Source organism: Ciconia boyciana, chromosome 3, assembly GCF_034638445.1.
Source record: "Ciconia boyciana chromosome 3, ASM3463844v1, whole genome shotgun sequence".
NCBI lineage: Eukaryota > Metazoa > Chordata > Aves > Ciconiiformes > Ciconiidae > Ciconia > Ciconia boyciana.
This window is the reverse complement of record NC_132936.1, coordinates 98,246,509-98,263,247: the sequence shown is the minus strand read 5'-3', so window position 1 is coordinate 98,263,247 and position 16,739 is coordinate 98,246,509. Positions and strand designations below refer to the sequence as shown.

At 39.7% G+C, this 16,739-nt stretch overlaps 1 protein-coding gene across 2 annotated transcripts in view; it reads left to right on the top strand.

The window, feature by feature from the left end:
- EPAS1 (endothelial PAS domain protein 1) overlaps positions 1–16,416 on the top strand; it is an 80,603-nt gene extending 64,187 nt beyond the window's left edge. For both annotated transcript variants that reach the window (XM_072856760.1, XM_072856759.1), the window contains 10 exons: positions 3,057–3,163; positions 8,281–8,428; positions 9,192–9,400; positions 9,725–9,912; positions 10,801–10,911; positions 12,636–13,120; positions 14,264–14,387; positions 14,477–14,594; positions 15,126–15,305; positions 16,046–16,416. In XM_072856760.1, the coding sequence (XP_072712861.1) occupies positions 3,057–3,163; positions 8,281–8,428; positions 9,192–9,400; positions 9,725–9,912; positions 10,801–10,911; positions 12,636–13,120; positions 14,264–14,387; positions 14,477–14,594; positions 15,126–15,305; positions 16,046–16,197 (1,822 nt within the window). In that variant the 3' untranslated portion in view covers positions 16,198–16,416. The remainder of the gene's footprint in view (positions 1–3,056; positions 3,164–8,280; positions 8,429–9,191; positions 9,401–9,724; positions 9,913–10,800; positions 10,912–12,635; positions 13,121–14,263; positions 14,388–14,476; positions 14,595–15,125; positions 15,306–16,045) is intronic.
- Positions 16,417–16,739: the final 323 nt, after the last annotated feature.

Below are 16,739 nucleotides of genomic sequence, written 5' to 3'. Positions count from 1 at the left end.
AACGTGGCATGGAACTGGCTAATCTGATTTCCAGCCCTGCACTTCCTGCAGCCTGCAAGCTTTGTTTTTTAAGCTTTTCAGAGGCAGCAGCACCAGAGGAGGAATAAAGGAGGGTGTGATCTGCCAAGTCATGCACCCAAAACCAATACTGTTAACAATTCTTGGAGAGAGAGTGTTTGTTATAAAATAGTGGTATTTAAAAATGTATCTAGGAAACATGTCAGCCAGTTTTAGGGGGTTTTTGGGATGAGAGAAAGAAACATTCTATAATGTTTTAAAAAAAAATCATTTCACTCCCAGGGGTGTTTAAAGAGAAATGTATTGCATGTGAATAGTAGTAACAGATTGACAGATCAGTTAACAAGGGCAGAGAGGCTGTTTAGCCTTTTAAAAATTTTTTTAAGTAACTATTTTAAAACAAGATTAGTATTTCACTATTACCAGGCGTGGGTTTAGAATTTGGCCAACGTTGTGGAGTTTGTGGGTAATTCTTTGATATCTTACTTCTATCTTTCTGTATCTTTCTAGTTGGTTGTAGTAAAAAGATATCAACCCACCACTTGCTAACTTTCATCCAAGATTACATTAGATATAAATCAATTTTACATTGTCACAGCAGGATCGCAGCACAAGTCATTCTGTGCCATGGAATGACAAGAAGAGTAATTCTGTAGTGAGGCTGCTCGTTATGAACTGATCAGTGAGGAGCAATTTGAGAGGGGAATTACAGGATTGGAATAGACAATTTGGCGTAGAGATTGCAGTTCCTATATGATGAGTTAAGAGTCCCTCAGCCTGCTCTAAGGCATATTTTTTGCTTGCTATCTCAGTTCCACTGTTGACACCCATGAAGGCTGTAACGTGGTTTTGGATTTGCATTGGTGCTGCTGGGTACATGGTGCTTCTTTTTTTTCCCATTATCTTTATTTCCGTTTCCTTCTCCCCGCTCAGCCCCCACTTGGCTCCTAGCTCCCAATGACTGGATTAAGAGTAAATCCTCAACTTCCTGAATTTTAAAAGCCTTCCCCTCGTGATGAGCTCCAAGCTAACTGGGGCGGTTTTATGATAGTATGCCATTATATAACCAAAGGCCATAGTTTCTGTTTTTAAAGGCTGTATATTTACACTGGTCCTGGCAAAAACCTCTGGCCACTTACATTACACCAATGTGTCCCAGCTGGCTGCGTAAAGGCAAGCAGCAACTGTATTTTGGGAGCCTGACTTTTATTAGGGCTCCTTCTGCATTTGTTGTTTTCTTCTGATGGTTCAGCTGACGACCAACGCATAATGAGACCTTCTGCTTTTGTTAAAAAAACCCAGTTGTGGTTTCAGAGAAAAGTTACAGATTTGACTGGGGTGCAATTTAAAAGCTCAGAAGCTTGTCAGTGAAGAGAGTCAAAAAAGCACTCTTTTTGAAACCTGATTCAAGAATTTCCCCTCTGTCAGTCTAACTGTAAGCGTAAACAAAACTGTAAACATAAACAGAAGAGTAAGTCTTCAGGGGGAACCCAGTAAAACCAACTACGGTCTTTGCTCAACTAAACCATTATAAACCCAGGTTTGTTCCAAGGAAATCAGGACAGAGAGGAGTTTTCAGAGTGACAAAACCAAGGTGTCCTTGGGGGTATAAGCTATACAGTTCTGTGGAGGCGAGGGAAAAGCTGACTCAGTGCCTTGGCGTTCAAACCGTACACAAAATAGCTCCATCTTATGTGTGTTCCTTGCTGGAGGGGGATCTGGGAGATGAATGCCATGCTCTTGCTCTGTTTGTTTTACAGTATTTACATGTCTGTCTTGTAAAGACATGCTTGTGTCTGGAGGGCTGGGCCAAGGTTGTCCTTCCAGGGAGTGCACAAACCTGAGGATGTCTCTCTTAAAAGTAGCAATGCCAACTAATCAAACGTGGTCGTGGCAGATAAAGCCTTTCTGAGGGAGTTAGTTACGATGCATAAAACTTGGGCACTACCATTGACAGCAGTGACGTGCTGCAAGATGTGACCATTCCTTGCAAACCTCCTGGCTTTTCAAGGTTTATGACAGCTTAGCAGTCGGTTTGTAGTTGTTTCTGCTACTGCTCTCTGCTATGTTACAGGTTGTTGTTGCAGTTTAAGAGCTAGGAAAAGGCATCCAAGACTACTGTTGACTTGGAAAACAGTCATGTTTCCTTATTTTCCCAGAAGATATATCTTTGCTTTTGAATTATTTTTTTACGACCTGTGTTTCCTGTAAAGTTGTCTGTGATGGTATTTCAAATTGAATTTAGGAAAAGGGAACCCTTTTCCTCCCCCCCCTCATTAGAGAAAATCATCTGCACAGTTTCATGACCTATTTCCATTTATCCAGGAACTTGTGAGAAATCCTGCCTTGCCTGAGTACACAGAAAGGCTCTAAAAAAAGTCGTTTTTGAGATCATAGCTTGCTTTGTGTAAAATCCTACTTAGTTTGTGGATTAGTCACCCAAGTAACCTAATCCACATGCTAAAGTTCTCATATAATTGAGAAACACTAAGTAGATGAGATGATTTTTTTCTTTTAACTGCCCTTAATTTCTCACCTTGCATTTTTGTTTTATTAAATGCAATACCCAAAGTAGTGATTTAACCCTTCTATGTATTTTTTTAAACGAACACATACTTTTAAACCTGATGGTGGCAACCACTACCCCCCTCACATGCATTTGATTTTGAATGATGGTAGTCAGGAGTTTCTGCATGTAGTGGACAGCTTGAGAACTTTGTCAGCAATAGTTTTCCGGCTGAGACCTTCTATAAGAGATACTGTGCAATAGGCCTGGGAAAATTTGCACCACACGTAAAGGCATTCCTAGGAATTTTTATTCCAGTCGTAGTAAAAGGCAGTTTATTCTGAACATGGAAATATTTCAGAACATGATCAGAAGTCCTCTACAGCTCCTAATGTGTTCGGAAGTTCAGAATTTCTCATATTGTGGTTTTAATTCTGTTAGTCTAAGGACTAGAGCTGATAGCTGCCCTGCACATGTAAGCATAAGGCTTTGACGACCTGAATTTTAAATATTTGGTTTTTTCTTAACTAAGAATAACAGAGTTGATTGGATACCATCCAGAGGAGCTGCTGGGCCGTTCGGCATACGAGTTCTACCATGCCTTGGACTCAGAGGGTATGACCAAGAGTCACCAGAACTGTAAGTCATATACTTATTTTTCTTCACAGTTTGCGCATAAAGCACGGCTTGCAGGTACCTCAATAAGTAGTTGAAAATACAAATGCACCTTGTGTGCAGATATTATCTGAGAACAGTATTTACACTTTGCAAGAAAGCTTACAGGCTGCCGTGCTTGTCTAGCTGAAACCTGCTGCTAATCTTTCCAGAGGGTCTGATTTTTGCCATAATTAAAACTAAACTTGGATGGTAGAGAGGAGAATCACTGTCTCTCTAAGGGATAATACAAGGATCAGCTGAAAATTTGAAAAGCTGAGTTAGGCAGTACTAGCCTGGTAAGAAGTGCGATTACTGGTGGTATCATCCTTCTTGTGTGCCGTTGGGCTCAGCAGGAAGAGCAGCTGTAGAGGGTAATAGGAAGAGCTTATTACAGTGTATTTTTGAATGTCTGTCTTCTGCTACCAAATAACAACTATCTTCCCCACCCAAAACAGATGTGCAAGGAGGCTTTCTAAAAGGGATGTTTATTAAACAAATAATATATACTGCCAGGAACAGCTGCTTCTTGTTATTCTTATGCCTATGTGAACTGCCAGTTTTAGCTGTTTTCAACATAAAGTGCCCAAATTGTTCCGGGAGCAGAGATCAGAGCCAAGATCTGCTCCCTCTCTTCAGCAGGCCAAACAGTTATGCTTCCTCTCTCTCTCTCACATAAGGTGTCTTAAAATTGTTGGATTTAAATCCTCAGTCTCTGTCCTTAGAGTTGGTGCTATGGCTGCAGACAGCATGGTGCACTAATGTACAAATGACATTTCCCACCTCTGGCTGTTACAACCACTGAACTAGTGCATGGGAGAGTTCTCAGCAACGAACCACTAAAACTGCTGCTGCTGCTCTTTTTATTAAAAACAAAGCAAAGCTGCTAGACTGGAGTCCACAAGCTAAAAAAACCCCCACCTTTTAGTTACTATGATCAAGGTCTCTGTCCTCAGGAAAAAAGCCCATGACTGAGGTCATGTCTGTAGGGAATTGCCCACCAAGTAGACTTACAGAAAGTATTTCTGTGTGCTTCCCAGAGAAAAGTAGCAGCAAAGAATAACTGTCTGACCTTAAGGGGAAAAAGGGAATATGCATTAGCTCCAATGGCAAGGATTCAGGACAGCTTTGAGTTGAAATGTTACTTGAAAGAATGTTTGGCAGTGAATAAAGTTGTGTGCTGTAAAACAGTGTTGGTATGAATCATCCTGTTTCCAGAGCTGCTTAAAAAAAAAAAAAAAAATAGAAGAAATCACACCATACTTACAGAGATTTGTCTGGGAATGTATTTGTTAAAATTGTTTCTTAGGTAATATGTGTTCTGCTTTTAGCAATGACAAGGAATTAGTGATATTCATAGATAGGATGCCCGTACCCTGTGCTGGGCTGAGAGTCATCCTGAGAAATCAGTGGTATGCTGCCCTGTTGCTTTTGAATCATTGAGTTGCATTTCTAAGAATGGGACAACACGAGGGAGGGAATGAAATGAGAGCTGGCAATCTCTTTGGTAACAGGAGAGAGAGAGCGCCTTTGTTGGTTAGCCCTATCTAATTAATTAAATGGGACCGTTCAGTTGGGACTTCTTTCACATAAAGATTTCTGGAGAGTTTCTAGTAACTATCTTGACCAGGCATTGATTGAGGTTGCTTTTCACTCTAGCAATATGAGTCACCTCATGTAGAGCACAGTTTATGACTAGATGCTATTTGTGCCTACTGAAAAGGGCCGTGTCCTACAGACTTTTGCTGTTGGGCACGAGGACTGACTGAGAAGCAGAATGAAGGCAAGGGAAAGTCTAGAGGGGTGAGTTATACCAGCAAGAGTGCTCAAGGCACTGTGCACTGCACAGGTTATAAATATTTAGGGTCAAACTGTTCCATAGTGTTTCTGATAGCACAGCATCAGCATGGATGATCTTTACTGTGGGAAGCACAGGACCAAACTCTGTGCCTCATAAATGCTGTTTCCCACAACAGAACCATTGCTTCACATTGCCAGCAAATTTGACCCCTTTAGTTTTTCTAAGATAAATACTTCCCTTGTCTTCTGGGACAGTCAGGCTTCTTACTAACTCAGAGCATAATCACAAAGGCAAAGTGACAGCAAGCCGTGACTTGAGAAAACACAGATAAGCCCTCCGAATAGGAGATCCCTAGGTTTCATAATGTGTGCCATTGAGATGTTGTCTAATGCACAGGGTAACCAAGCAGGTATATAGCTTATACAGAACTTACTAGTTCTTTCTAGCACGTAGCTATACGGAACTTATTAGTTCTTCCTGGCCATGGTCATTTATACATGGAAATATCCGCCTCAAAATTCATGTTCAGCAGCACACTTGTATTAAACAATAATTTTTATTATAAATATGCTATGCATATAATATTATATGCTATTATAAGTATATATGAATGCAATAACACAGTCATCAATTCTGACAGTGCCAACCATTTAGTGTTGTAAAGATGCATAGGAAATAGAGGAAGGAGACTGGAGTTTGAAGAGAGAGAGGGAGAAAAACCTCAAATGAGTCTCTTGCATAGAAGCAGAACTCCTTCCCTTCCTTCCTTCTAATTTAGTGATAAATCATGCTTATTGCAGTTTTACTGTACTGCAGGGTTGTTGGTTTTTTTCTTGAGGTGAAATAACAACCTCGCATTCAAGCAAGCCACAATAGTGTTTGTGTTCTTGGCTGGAAGTGTAATGCATATAGAGTATGAAAGTCTTAATTAGTCACCATCCAATGGAAGATTAGAGTGGATTTGGCAGTATTTAGCATACCCAGTTTTTCACGTGCTATGCAAGCAAGATGAAAATCTCTGTCTTGTTACATAAATCTACACAAAAGATTGACTGTAGAGCTATGTTTTCCAATTCAGCAATTAATAATCTATAATAGCTTCTCTGTAGAGTCTGGTCTTGTTGCCATTAAAGTCAATGGAAATTTTGCTATTGACTTCAGCGGGGAGCTGAATGTCACCATCTGGGACCTGCCACTTGGTAGTACTTAGCAGAAGTTCGACAAGACTTCCAAGTGAATCATATTTCTCAAGTGTGTCTCAGCAATTAAAAAACAAATTTTGTGTTCAGTTAAATTCATCCCTGCCTTCCCCCTTTCTCCACCCAAAGATAAGGAATATAACTGGAGCCTATTTAATTGAGATGTTACTAGTTCTGTAAAGATAAAGGTAATGTATACTTTAAAAAAAAAAAAAAAAGAGAGAAAGAGAAGTGAGAAGTTCACTCTGAAGGCAGAACCTTAAATATAGCATTGATAACAAAGTCAGTAGTTATGAATGTATTAGTAATTTATGAGATTACCCCACAGAGGGATTCTGCTGTACTTCGTTATATCAGAACATGACATGCTTTGAATAATAATAATAATAAAAAAGATTAAAGCAGTAAAAAGCTTCTTTGTAATGTAACAGGCGCCTACACTGTGACTCTTATTGATGAGCTGATGATTAGGAAGCAGTGTAATTATGTTTCACAAGCAGAGCAGAACAGTCCACTCACTAAAACACTTTGAAATGAAAGCCTTTTGATTTTGTTCCACCAGAAGTATTTAATCAATAAAAGTAATGTTCTACTTTGTCTAAATAAATTAAATGAAGGATGATTAAATACTCCTAGGAAGAAAACAAACAAAGTTCAGAGATAGAAGGATAAAAACAGCAACAATTATCTGCAAAACAGTTGCTGCATTTCACAGGCCTGGATTTATACATTTGTATGGTGGCAATGTAGGAGAGACTGACAATAAATAGCTTCTGTTAATGGCCACATTCACGAGGAATTTTTCTTTACAAAGACTGCAGAATCAAGTTTCCAGCCTTACTGAGTCAAGTTGCATTATTTTTAGGGCATTAGTTTGATGGCATTACAGTCTTCAGGCATAAAAGCTGTTTAAAAGTAAAGATTGCCAACGTGGTCAAAGGTTTAGTTGAGCTAGTTCCCACTTTTGCAACTCGGTGTGACTGTGTCTGCTTACAAATACAAACTCTTATTAGTATGAGTACTACTTGCATACTCCAGCCCTAATTTTATTGCCATTAGTCAACAATATTTTTCCTCAACTGACAACTGTGAATTGCATGACAATATTCATTGCTTTTAGGAAAGGATTTACAACAGACAGGACATCATAAAAACTTTACATCTCAAAGTTCTATATTGAAAACTCATTCTCTTCAAATATTACAAAATATTTGGGGTGGGGGGAAGGGGGGATTTCACCCTTCAAACATCTAGATGAAGCTTTAAACCAAGTTGCACTATTGTCAGTTTATTGCTTGAGAAACACAGGCCAGTTCAAAAAAACATTTTGAGTTAAATAAACATTATTTGATTTGTCACATGGGTCTTGGTTCCTTCTAGGCTGCTAATTTCAAGCTATTGCAGAGGAGCAACACAGTTCAAGCAGACGGAGAAATACAGTAGTTCAGCTTTATATTTTCTCCTAGGCAAAACAGTCCCGTTTACCGTTCTTAATTTTGATACTTTTTTAAGAGTGATATTACTTCTTCAGCCTCTTAAGACCAATGCTGTGCTAGTGACACCTTCACTTGATTTGTGATGTTGATATCTCCAGCTCCTAATGCTAAGGTATAAAAAGAGATAGGTATAGATTTAAACCATGAGATTTTTAAAAAAATTTTTGTGAGTATAGCTTTCAAATCATCTGACTCTTGGGCTTATCCATCACCTAAGTAAATTCACTTTTCTACAGATCAACTTGGGATCCTGAACTGAGGCACTTCTAGAACAGGGACTTTCAAGAAACATACAGTCAGCAAGGCATTATTTTGGGGGGCAATTAGGATCTTACATTAAATGCAAAAAACAATCCCACACTCTGATCTGAATGTTCAGACCATCTAAAGAACTCAAATGCCATGTATCTTGAGACCTCAAATTAACAGCCCATTTTATATTTAAAATGGCCAAATTTTCCCAAAGTTAAGCATCCTTGCTAACAAATGTCTTAGCGTAGTTTTGCATAATGAAAACTCAGAAGCGGGTTTATTTAAAACAAATGTTACATATTATGCGTTCCTGTCATGCTGCATTATTTATATCTCTCTGCCCCCTTTTCTCAGTGTGTACAAAAGGTCAAGTAGTGACAGGCCAGTACCGTATGCTTGCCAAGCATGGTGGATACGTATGGCTGGAGACTCAAGGAACAGTGATTTACAATACGCGCAACCTACAGCCTCAGTGTATCGTCTGTGTCAACTATGTGCTGAGGTAAGTGGTACGGGACAGAAAAACCATGTACGGGTTCCTGTGCTGGAAGAAATGCAATAGTCAGAGGAACTTTTGAAGGGTCTATTTATTCAGTGTTGTTATTCGGAAATCAGTTTAGTCATGTTTGTTCAGTCTTGTTTACTGATGTTAGACATTGATGAAAAATGTGGCATGCCTGTTCCCATACATGCTGTTGAAATACACCACAGCCTTTCTCTTCTGCAGAGCGGCTGCTCTGCTGATACACCAGAGTATAAAGCCTGCACTGAAGATTTTATTGTGTAACACAACTGCTAATATGTTTTGTTTTTCTAATGCTGTGACAGAGAGATAAAACGAAGTAGTAATTGTACCTTAAGTTGCTAGGAGAAGCTGTTTTCCGCCTCAAAAATCAGGACCAATCAGAAGTTTTGCCTCTGTCTGGCAAAACTTAAGTATTTTTGGTCCTAGATGGGTCCAAAAAAGGAAATACTTATTTGAGTGATAGTCTGGGTCATTATAGCCTCGACTACATCCCTTTAAAAAGCAGAGCAACAAAGCCCCAAGTATTCCCACAGAAGTCCTGACCACACTCTCTGCGTCATGTGGGATGGTGGTGCTCAGCAACGCTGGAACTTTGCCTCGCCTGTCGAGAGCCTGGCAGGCGACCGAGAGAGGCCAAAACGCTTGTACTGGCCCTAGCTTTAGAGTTTGTACTGCCTACATTACCCACATCTTTTTTTTTTTTAGAGTGCAAAATACCTAAAACCTATTTTCTTGTTAGTGAAATTGAGAAGAACGATGTTGTGTTCTCCATGGACCAAACGGAATCGCTCTTCAAGCCTCACCTGCTGACGATGAGCACCGCCTATGAGAGCGGCGTCCCTGGCATGGAGAAGAGCGATTTCTTGTTTACTAAGTTAAAGGAGGAACCAGAGGAACTTGCTCAGCTGGCACCAACACCCGGCGATGCCATTATTTCCCTGGATTTTGGTTAGTATTTGTATAAATAATTTTTGTGCAACAAAGAACCACATGTGAGCCTACATTTAGAAACTTAACAGACAAGGTCTGTTTGCTGTGTGTACAAATCAGGAGTAATGGCTATAAGAGCCCACGTGCTCACGCCAGTGGAAAATTTCTGTGAATGAGAGCAGAATCAGGCTTTCTTGCTGACTAAACAACATGCATTAAGTCTATGCCAACTTATTGTCATGGCAACTAGGAGCAGCGTTTACTTTCAATGAATAGCTGCAATTATATCATAACACAGCACAACCTAAAAGCATCCATTAATATTGTTAAAACTCCATGCAGGGACACAGAAGTTTGAGGAAGCCCCTGCCTTTACCAGTGCTGTTTTGACACCAAACAAAGCATGGCCAGTGGAGGTGAAAAGCCACACTGCTCAGGGTGAACCACTGACGATACCATCCTTTACAATGCCTCAGATTGCCCCTGGCAGCAGTACTCCAAGTGCAAGCAGCAACAGTAGCTGTTCCACGGTAAGAAGAGCTTTAAAAAAAAAAAAAAAAGCATGTTATGTTTTATATATATATGTCCTATCAATATATGTAGATGATGTTTTCATGTTAGCAGTCCTGCCTCATTGCTTATTAACGAGGCTCAGTATATCTGTATCCCTCCTGTACTGCATATATCTTAAGCATCAATAGCAAAAACATCAAATGGGAACTATATCCTGCCTTTACATTGCAGTCCTCATTTTCTCCCAGCTGTCCCTCTGTAATTACTATAACCTATAAAACATCTAGTAGAAGAACGTGCTACCACCTTTCATGGAGGTAGCCTTAAATAAAAAGCCAGTGTAAAATGGTGTGGTCACTAGCAACATTGTCCCAGATCCATATGGCTTCTTTCTGTTTGTTAACTAAAAGCTATAGTCTCTAGTCCAGAAACTTTACCCAACTCAGCCTTTTGAGAGCAGCTCCATAGAGTTCCTCGCTGAAAGAATGAATGCGCTTTCAGGGCATTGCCCCCAAGAGCTGGAGCCACTCTTAGCCAGCCTCTACTAGAGGATGTCCAATTTTAATAAAGACATTGAGGTGGTGCTAAGCATCTCTCTTCTTGACACAAGTATTTAATAGTGTACATCTCATGTTGCTGGTCTGAGTTGCCAAAAAAACATTTAAATTAAGACAACAACTAGGTTCCTGTATTGGGTGCCTTTGTTAATCAGTATAGCTCTCAAATTTTGTAGTGACAAGTCATCGTGTGTTGGAGAAAAGCGGACGGTTTTGGGTTCTAAGGACACTATATATACAGCCTGGTATCATAGGAGAGATCTGTTACTGAATAGCACAGTATAAATTGCATGATGCTAAGCCAATACTGTGGTTGTCTTGCTATAGCAAATTCTTATTTCTGTGCAGCCAAGCAGCCCAGGAGATTATTACAGTTCTGTGGATGAAGATCTTAAGATTGAAGTGATTGAAAAACTCTTTGCCATGGACACAGAATCAAAAAGTCAGTGCAACTCCCAGGTAAGGAACTAGTATGTCTTCCAAAAGCCATAAGAATCAGTCCCCTGCTAGCAGGTAGTACAGATGCATCCTGTATGTGCAGATATAGTAACATACATGCAAACTGCATTTGCACATGTACACCAAAACTTTGATGCACAACACTAACAAAAATATACACTTTCAAAAGCTGGGGTGTAAATTTCTGTCCCTAACTCTCTGAAGCGAGTGCCTTAGGGTGTCACTGTGGTGGCACTGCTGAGAAGAAGCAGCAGCAGAGAGCTTTCAGAATTTGGAAGCTTCTGTAGACTGGATAAGGAATATATGCTGCAGCTTTTTTTTTTTTTTTTTTTAGAAACTGTCCTAATGACTAGCGAGTAAATATCCTTTCTAGAACAAAATATAAATAAACTAATTCTTGCAAAACCTCAAAGTGAGAAAGAAATGCCCCTCATAGCACATGCCTCCTTTAACTACAAAGTGAAAAATGTCATTTTGGATATATTCCTCTTGTATTACCTCTTGGAGGATTTCAGAGAGATGTGGCAATTACTTGCACATAAAGTAACATAAAGTGTCTGTCTCCTGCATTCTAATCAGGGTGTGAGTGTAGAAATTCCCTCTATAAATAACTCTCTTAATCCTCCACTATTATAATGTTACATCAAGTGAATAAAAGGTGTAGGCCTGATTCAGCCCACCTAACTTTAGGTACTTAATTGAAATGCCTTTGTTAACTGTTAAGAAATACAAGCTCTTAAGAGAAAGGAACAGGTATTGCTGGCTGGCAAGCTCAGACCTTACACTCATCTCCTCCTATTAATCCTATGGAAAGTTTGGGGCGATTTGGGCCCAAATGAGGTGCCTCAATTTGCCAGTGAAATTTGCAGACTTAGTAAGATACAGGTAGGCTGTAGTCCATATCCTGAAGAAATTTCATCCAAGTTTGGACGTAGAAATAGCAATGAAAGCAATAGAAGGAATGGATGGATAGGAGGAAAATGTGGATCAGGATCAAACTCGGTGCAAGACTTGACATGTGCAAACTTCAGTTTTGTCAGACTCAGCATCTGCTTTCACAGGTGTGTCCCACCGCATCAGCAGGTTTGTCTGGTGGGAAAAATGAGTGTTAGAAAGTGCCTGTGTCATGAGCTGACTGGTGGGCCAACATTCATTTCCCTCTCCGTTCAGCTCTGGTCAAATGCCAAGAGAAATGAATTTAAATGTGACTAGTTCTCCAAGGGAAAAAAAAAAATTAGTGCAACAGTGTCCTTCCAACTACATTTTTTAAAACTTTTGCATTTTTAGACACATTTTTTTCATGTATCTGGATTCTGAGAAAGCTGTGTTTTCTATTTTAGCACGAAAAATCCTGAGGTTGAACTACATGCCACATGTTGTAGAGTCTTGGCAGACAAGTTATTCAAAGCTTAATGACACACAAGATCTAGTTCAGATCACAGCGATGTTGCAGGCTGCATGCAAGCTGCTTTAGCAAATACTGCTTATTTGGATGGGTTTTTTCTTCAGTTTTTTGTCTTACTTTGCTGCTGACGATACGACAAACATGCATGCTAGTCATAGAAATAAGACATCTTTAAATAGGAGCTGGCCAGTTTCATGTAGGTAAATTTGGCATACAGTGATTTTTCAGCTTCACGTCTACTAGTATTTCATATCACATTAACTGCCACAACTATTATTAACTTCTGGTTTCTTTATCAACTTAATTTATTTTTGTGCAGACTGACTTCAATGAACTGGACCTTGAAACCTTGGCTCCTTACATTCCTATGGATGGAGAAGATTTCCAGCTCAGCCCAATCTGCCAAGAAGAACGTCCTCTCTCTGAAAGTGCACAAAATACCCAGCAGAGTCTAAGTAGCATGAGTACCATCTTCCAACCCCTTGCTTCTGCTTCACAGAATCAGTTCCTCCCAGAGAAATATTGCCCACAGCTATCAAATAAAAACATTAATCGTGGTCACGGGTCCCTGTCATCAGTGTTCTTCAACAATGTGAGCAGGTCATCGCTGCCACCGTACCATGACCAAGCCAGCACTCCGCTGTCTTCGATGGGAGGAAGACCAAACACCCAGTGGCCACCTGATCCCCCCTTAGAATATGTTCCTACTAAATGGAGACTCATGGATAAATACTCAGGATCCCTATCAAGTTCCCCTTCAGGGCCACCAGTACATTCTCCCAGCATGCCCATATATAAAAAAAGGTAAGAGTTTTTGGGGTCCAAGTATGTATTTTACTCGGAAAAGATTGGGGGTGGGGGGTCATAATATTGAAAATTCTTTTTTCTCAATTCAGCTTCAGTAGTTGTTTTGATAGGCATCAGAGTGCACTTCTTTGGGAAATTAGTGTGGTGCTCTCCCAGCGGCAGTCAGTCTAGGGGAATCAGAAGTGGGCTAAGCTTTTGCTGCCTGTAAGAATGCATGCATGGATTTCCTGCTGGTTGGGTAAAGATTACCCAAGTAATTTTGCAAAGCCTGCTTGACTTCATGCAGTTATAAAAAAAATTCTGAAAAGGCTTACTGGTCCAGCAGTGAGCTGGGACCCATGCATACTTTCTTATTTTGCACATATTTTTTGCACAACAGAAAATAGGGGAGAGGGAGGGATGACAGTACATTTATTGTTGGCATACGTAAATATTACAACTACGATTTGAAATTACAGGGGTTTTTTCTACAGCCCTTCTTTGCTTTGATCACTTTCTTACACATGTGAATGGTATGGGATGAGATGTAGATCAGAGGCTACAGTCCTAGAAGTTTCCTATGGTAGCTAGAAGTTTCTCTGTAGCTCTTGGGTAGCATGCAGAGTGTGGGTCTTTGCTGTTGGTCACGCTAAAACATTCAGGGAGTACGTACAATAGCAATGGTCATTTTAAAACATGAAGCTGTGCAGTTTACCTGCAGTTTGCTTTCTGGACTTTCTTGTTGTTGGCAGAAATACCAGTGTCTGAATATGCATCTGGAAAGAGAGGGTTTGTCCCCAAACAGCAACATGTGTGTTCATATTTAGTATGCAAAGCAAGGGGACAGGTGTGGCTCTTGAAATCCTCTCCTTAAAAATCGCATTACTTTCTTTTCCACAGCATTTTTATATCTGCCTGGAGATTCCTAGAGGCTGTTTAAGCTAGACTTTCATTAGTCTTTGATCCCAAAAGTAAAAAGTTTCCAAAGCTTGTGGGATGACTAACAAAAGGAAACGAAAACATTTGATGTTTGAGGTCTGTCCACTGTCATGTGTCAAAGACACCTTAAATGTCTTTAAATGAAAGAAGAATCTGTATAAATTAACAAGATGGTTTAGATTTGCCTCCCTGCTCACTCACCCAGCGATCTTTTCTCAATAGGCCTCTGGATGCTTTTGGGCAACGAGGCATAGATATAAACCCGGCAAGAATTGCTCTGTCTAACAGTTTGAAGCTGAAGCGACAACTGGATTATGAAGAACAAGCATTGCAACAGCTGAGTGGGGTAATTATAAGAAATGCATCCCCTTCACAACTTTGGACTCACCACGGTCATTGGTGTAATTATTTGGTTTGCTTCTCTTCACATTCTAGGGAGATCCATCTGTCATTAACCCATCTCACCTAATGTGGAAGAGAATGAAATTTCTCAAAGGGGAAAACTGTTCTTTGGTTACAGAAAAGAAGTCTCTCAGCACAAGTGTTCTTACTGGTAAGATAAGAAAGTGGTTTTGCAATGTTAAGTATTGAAACACAATTTTAAGACAGGTTGAATAGAAACAAAACTCTTTCAAAAGGAAATGTAAATAAGCTCTGTAAATATTACACTAAGCTAAAACTAAAGATCATATTTTATCACTGAGCTGAAGAATTTAAGGTACATTTGATAACTACCAGGTAGATGGTTTCATGTATGTTCACACCCTTGCTTTGGAGGTAACGGAGATCAGCTTAATGGAGATGAGTTTACCTCATGCTGGTCCAAGGTGCGGACATCTCAGAGCTAGAATTGATACCTTCTCTCTACAACACTGTGTTTCCTTACACACAAGCATATCTTGAGTGAGTGCAATACTACTTCTAGAGCTAGTGCTGTTTCTGGACTTCCTTTGTGACAAGATGTGTAGGTATGCCTGTGCTGTGTGACCGTCACGCCGAGTATCACTTTGCTTTGAATTAGTATTATCCACTATAATTACTACACTGGCTTAATTTATTTTTTTGTCCCTACTATGTAAATCAGATGAATTTGTCTGTAACTCAAGAGGTCTGAGCCAACCAATGAATCAACTGCAGCAGCAGCAGCAGCAACAACCCACCTGTGGCAGTCCTGGTGAGAATTTGAAAGCAGGAGCGTTTCCCCCTCCGTTTTACAGTTCCCATTATCAGGACTATACTGTCCAGCCAGCTTGTAAAGCGTCAGGTAAGAGCTGTCAAATACAAAAATTGGAAAGTGTTGGTATTTAGTTCCGGTACTGATTCCATGAAAGAAAACAGTTTTTAAAAAAAACCAAAAACGGAGGAGGATGACAAAGCAAGAACCAAATATGTATTGCTTCATAGAATGAAAAACTAGTTCTGTTGTTTAGTGTGAAACTTTAATGTTTACATTTGTAACACATGAAGAAAAATTATTTTTGACCTTCATTTCAATTAAACTTAATACATTTTTACCTTGGAGGTCCAGTCATCCTCCATCCATACTCTTGTCTTGTGATGGAATCGAATAAATTGTACTTAAACAACTTCACTGCAGTATTGATATGGGAGGTTTGTAGGTTATAGTCTTAACGTGTGCCTTCTAAAAGTTAAAATAAGTCATTAAAGGGGGGGATATATATATGTCCCTTTTAATATATAAGGGGAGTGGGTGTCAGTTTAGAAATGTGTGTTGTTTATTGCAGCTTTCCTCATCTACACCAATATAATTTTTCTCAGAACAATGTAAATTGGGGGTGGAAGTGAAAAACTGCACCTCTCTGTGTGACATGCTTGCAGAGCAATGCATACGTTTGCTTTGAAACCTGTAACTGTTGGTGGTTTGAGGCATATTGACATAAACACAAAATGAAGTTATAACTGGTATAAACAGAAGAGGGAGGAGAGGAGAGAAGTCCTCTCTCTGGTCTCAGCACCATGACTTACTTCAGCAATCTTTTCTAGGTATGACCAGTCGTCTGCTGGGGCCCTCCTTTGAACCCTACTTGTTGCCCGAGTTGACGAGATATGACTGTGAGGTGAATGTCCCTGTTTTGGGCAGCTCTACGCTTCTGCAGGGAAGTGAACTGCTCAGAGCGCTGGACCAGGCAACCTGAGCGATCCTGCAATATTCCGTGGCCTATACTGTTCAAAACAGCTTCAGTTTTTAAATATATTTTTGCAAGTAGACAATTTCTAATACCAATACACTTTTACAGGATTTTACTCAGATATTGAACCTGTCCACGTTACCAAATAGTGGCCTTTTGAAGTTACTCACTTTATTATTCATATTAAAGAAATACATCTACTGTATTTTCTCTGTTGCAATTAAAGTGTTGTTTAGAGAGTTTGATTACCCTCCCCTTATCTCATTACTTGTAATTTATACTCTGAAATTTTCTTCAAATTTCATGCTAATAAAAAGCTGTGGTATAAATGCCTCATCATGTGATACTTTGGCTGCAGTACTGCAAAGATTTATTATTATTGCCAAAGATGAATGAAACAAATTTAATCTCCAACCACAGTTTTTTGTTGATCTGCCAAACTGAAATCCTTTGAGTCTTTCTGTTTTCCAGCATTTATCGTATTGTAACTTTCATAACTTTTGGAAAAGCATACTAAGGAAAAATCCCAGCCTTCCGCCTCCCCCCCT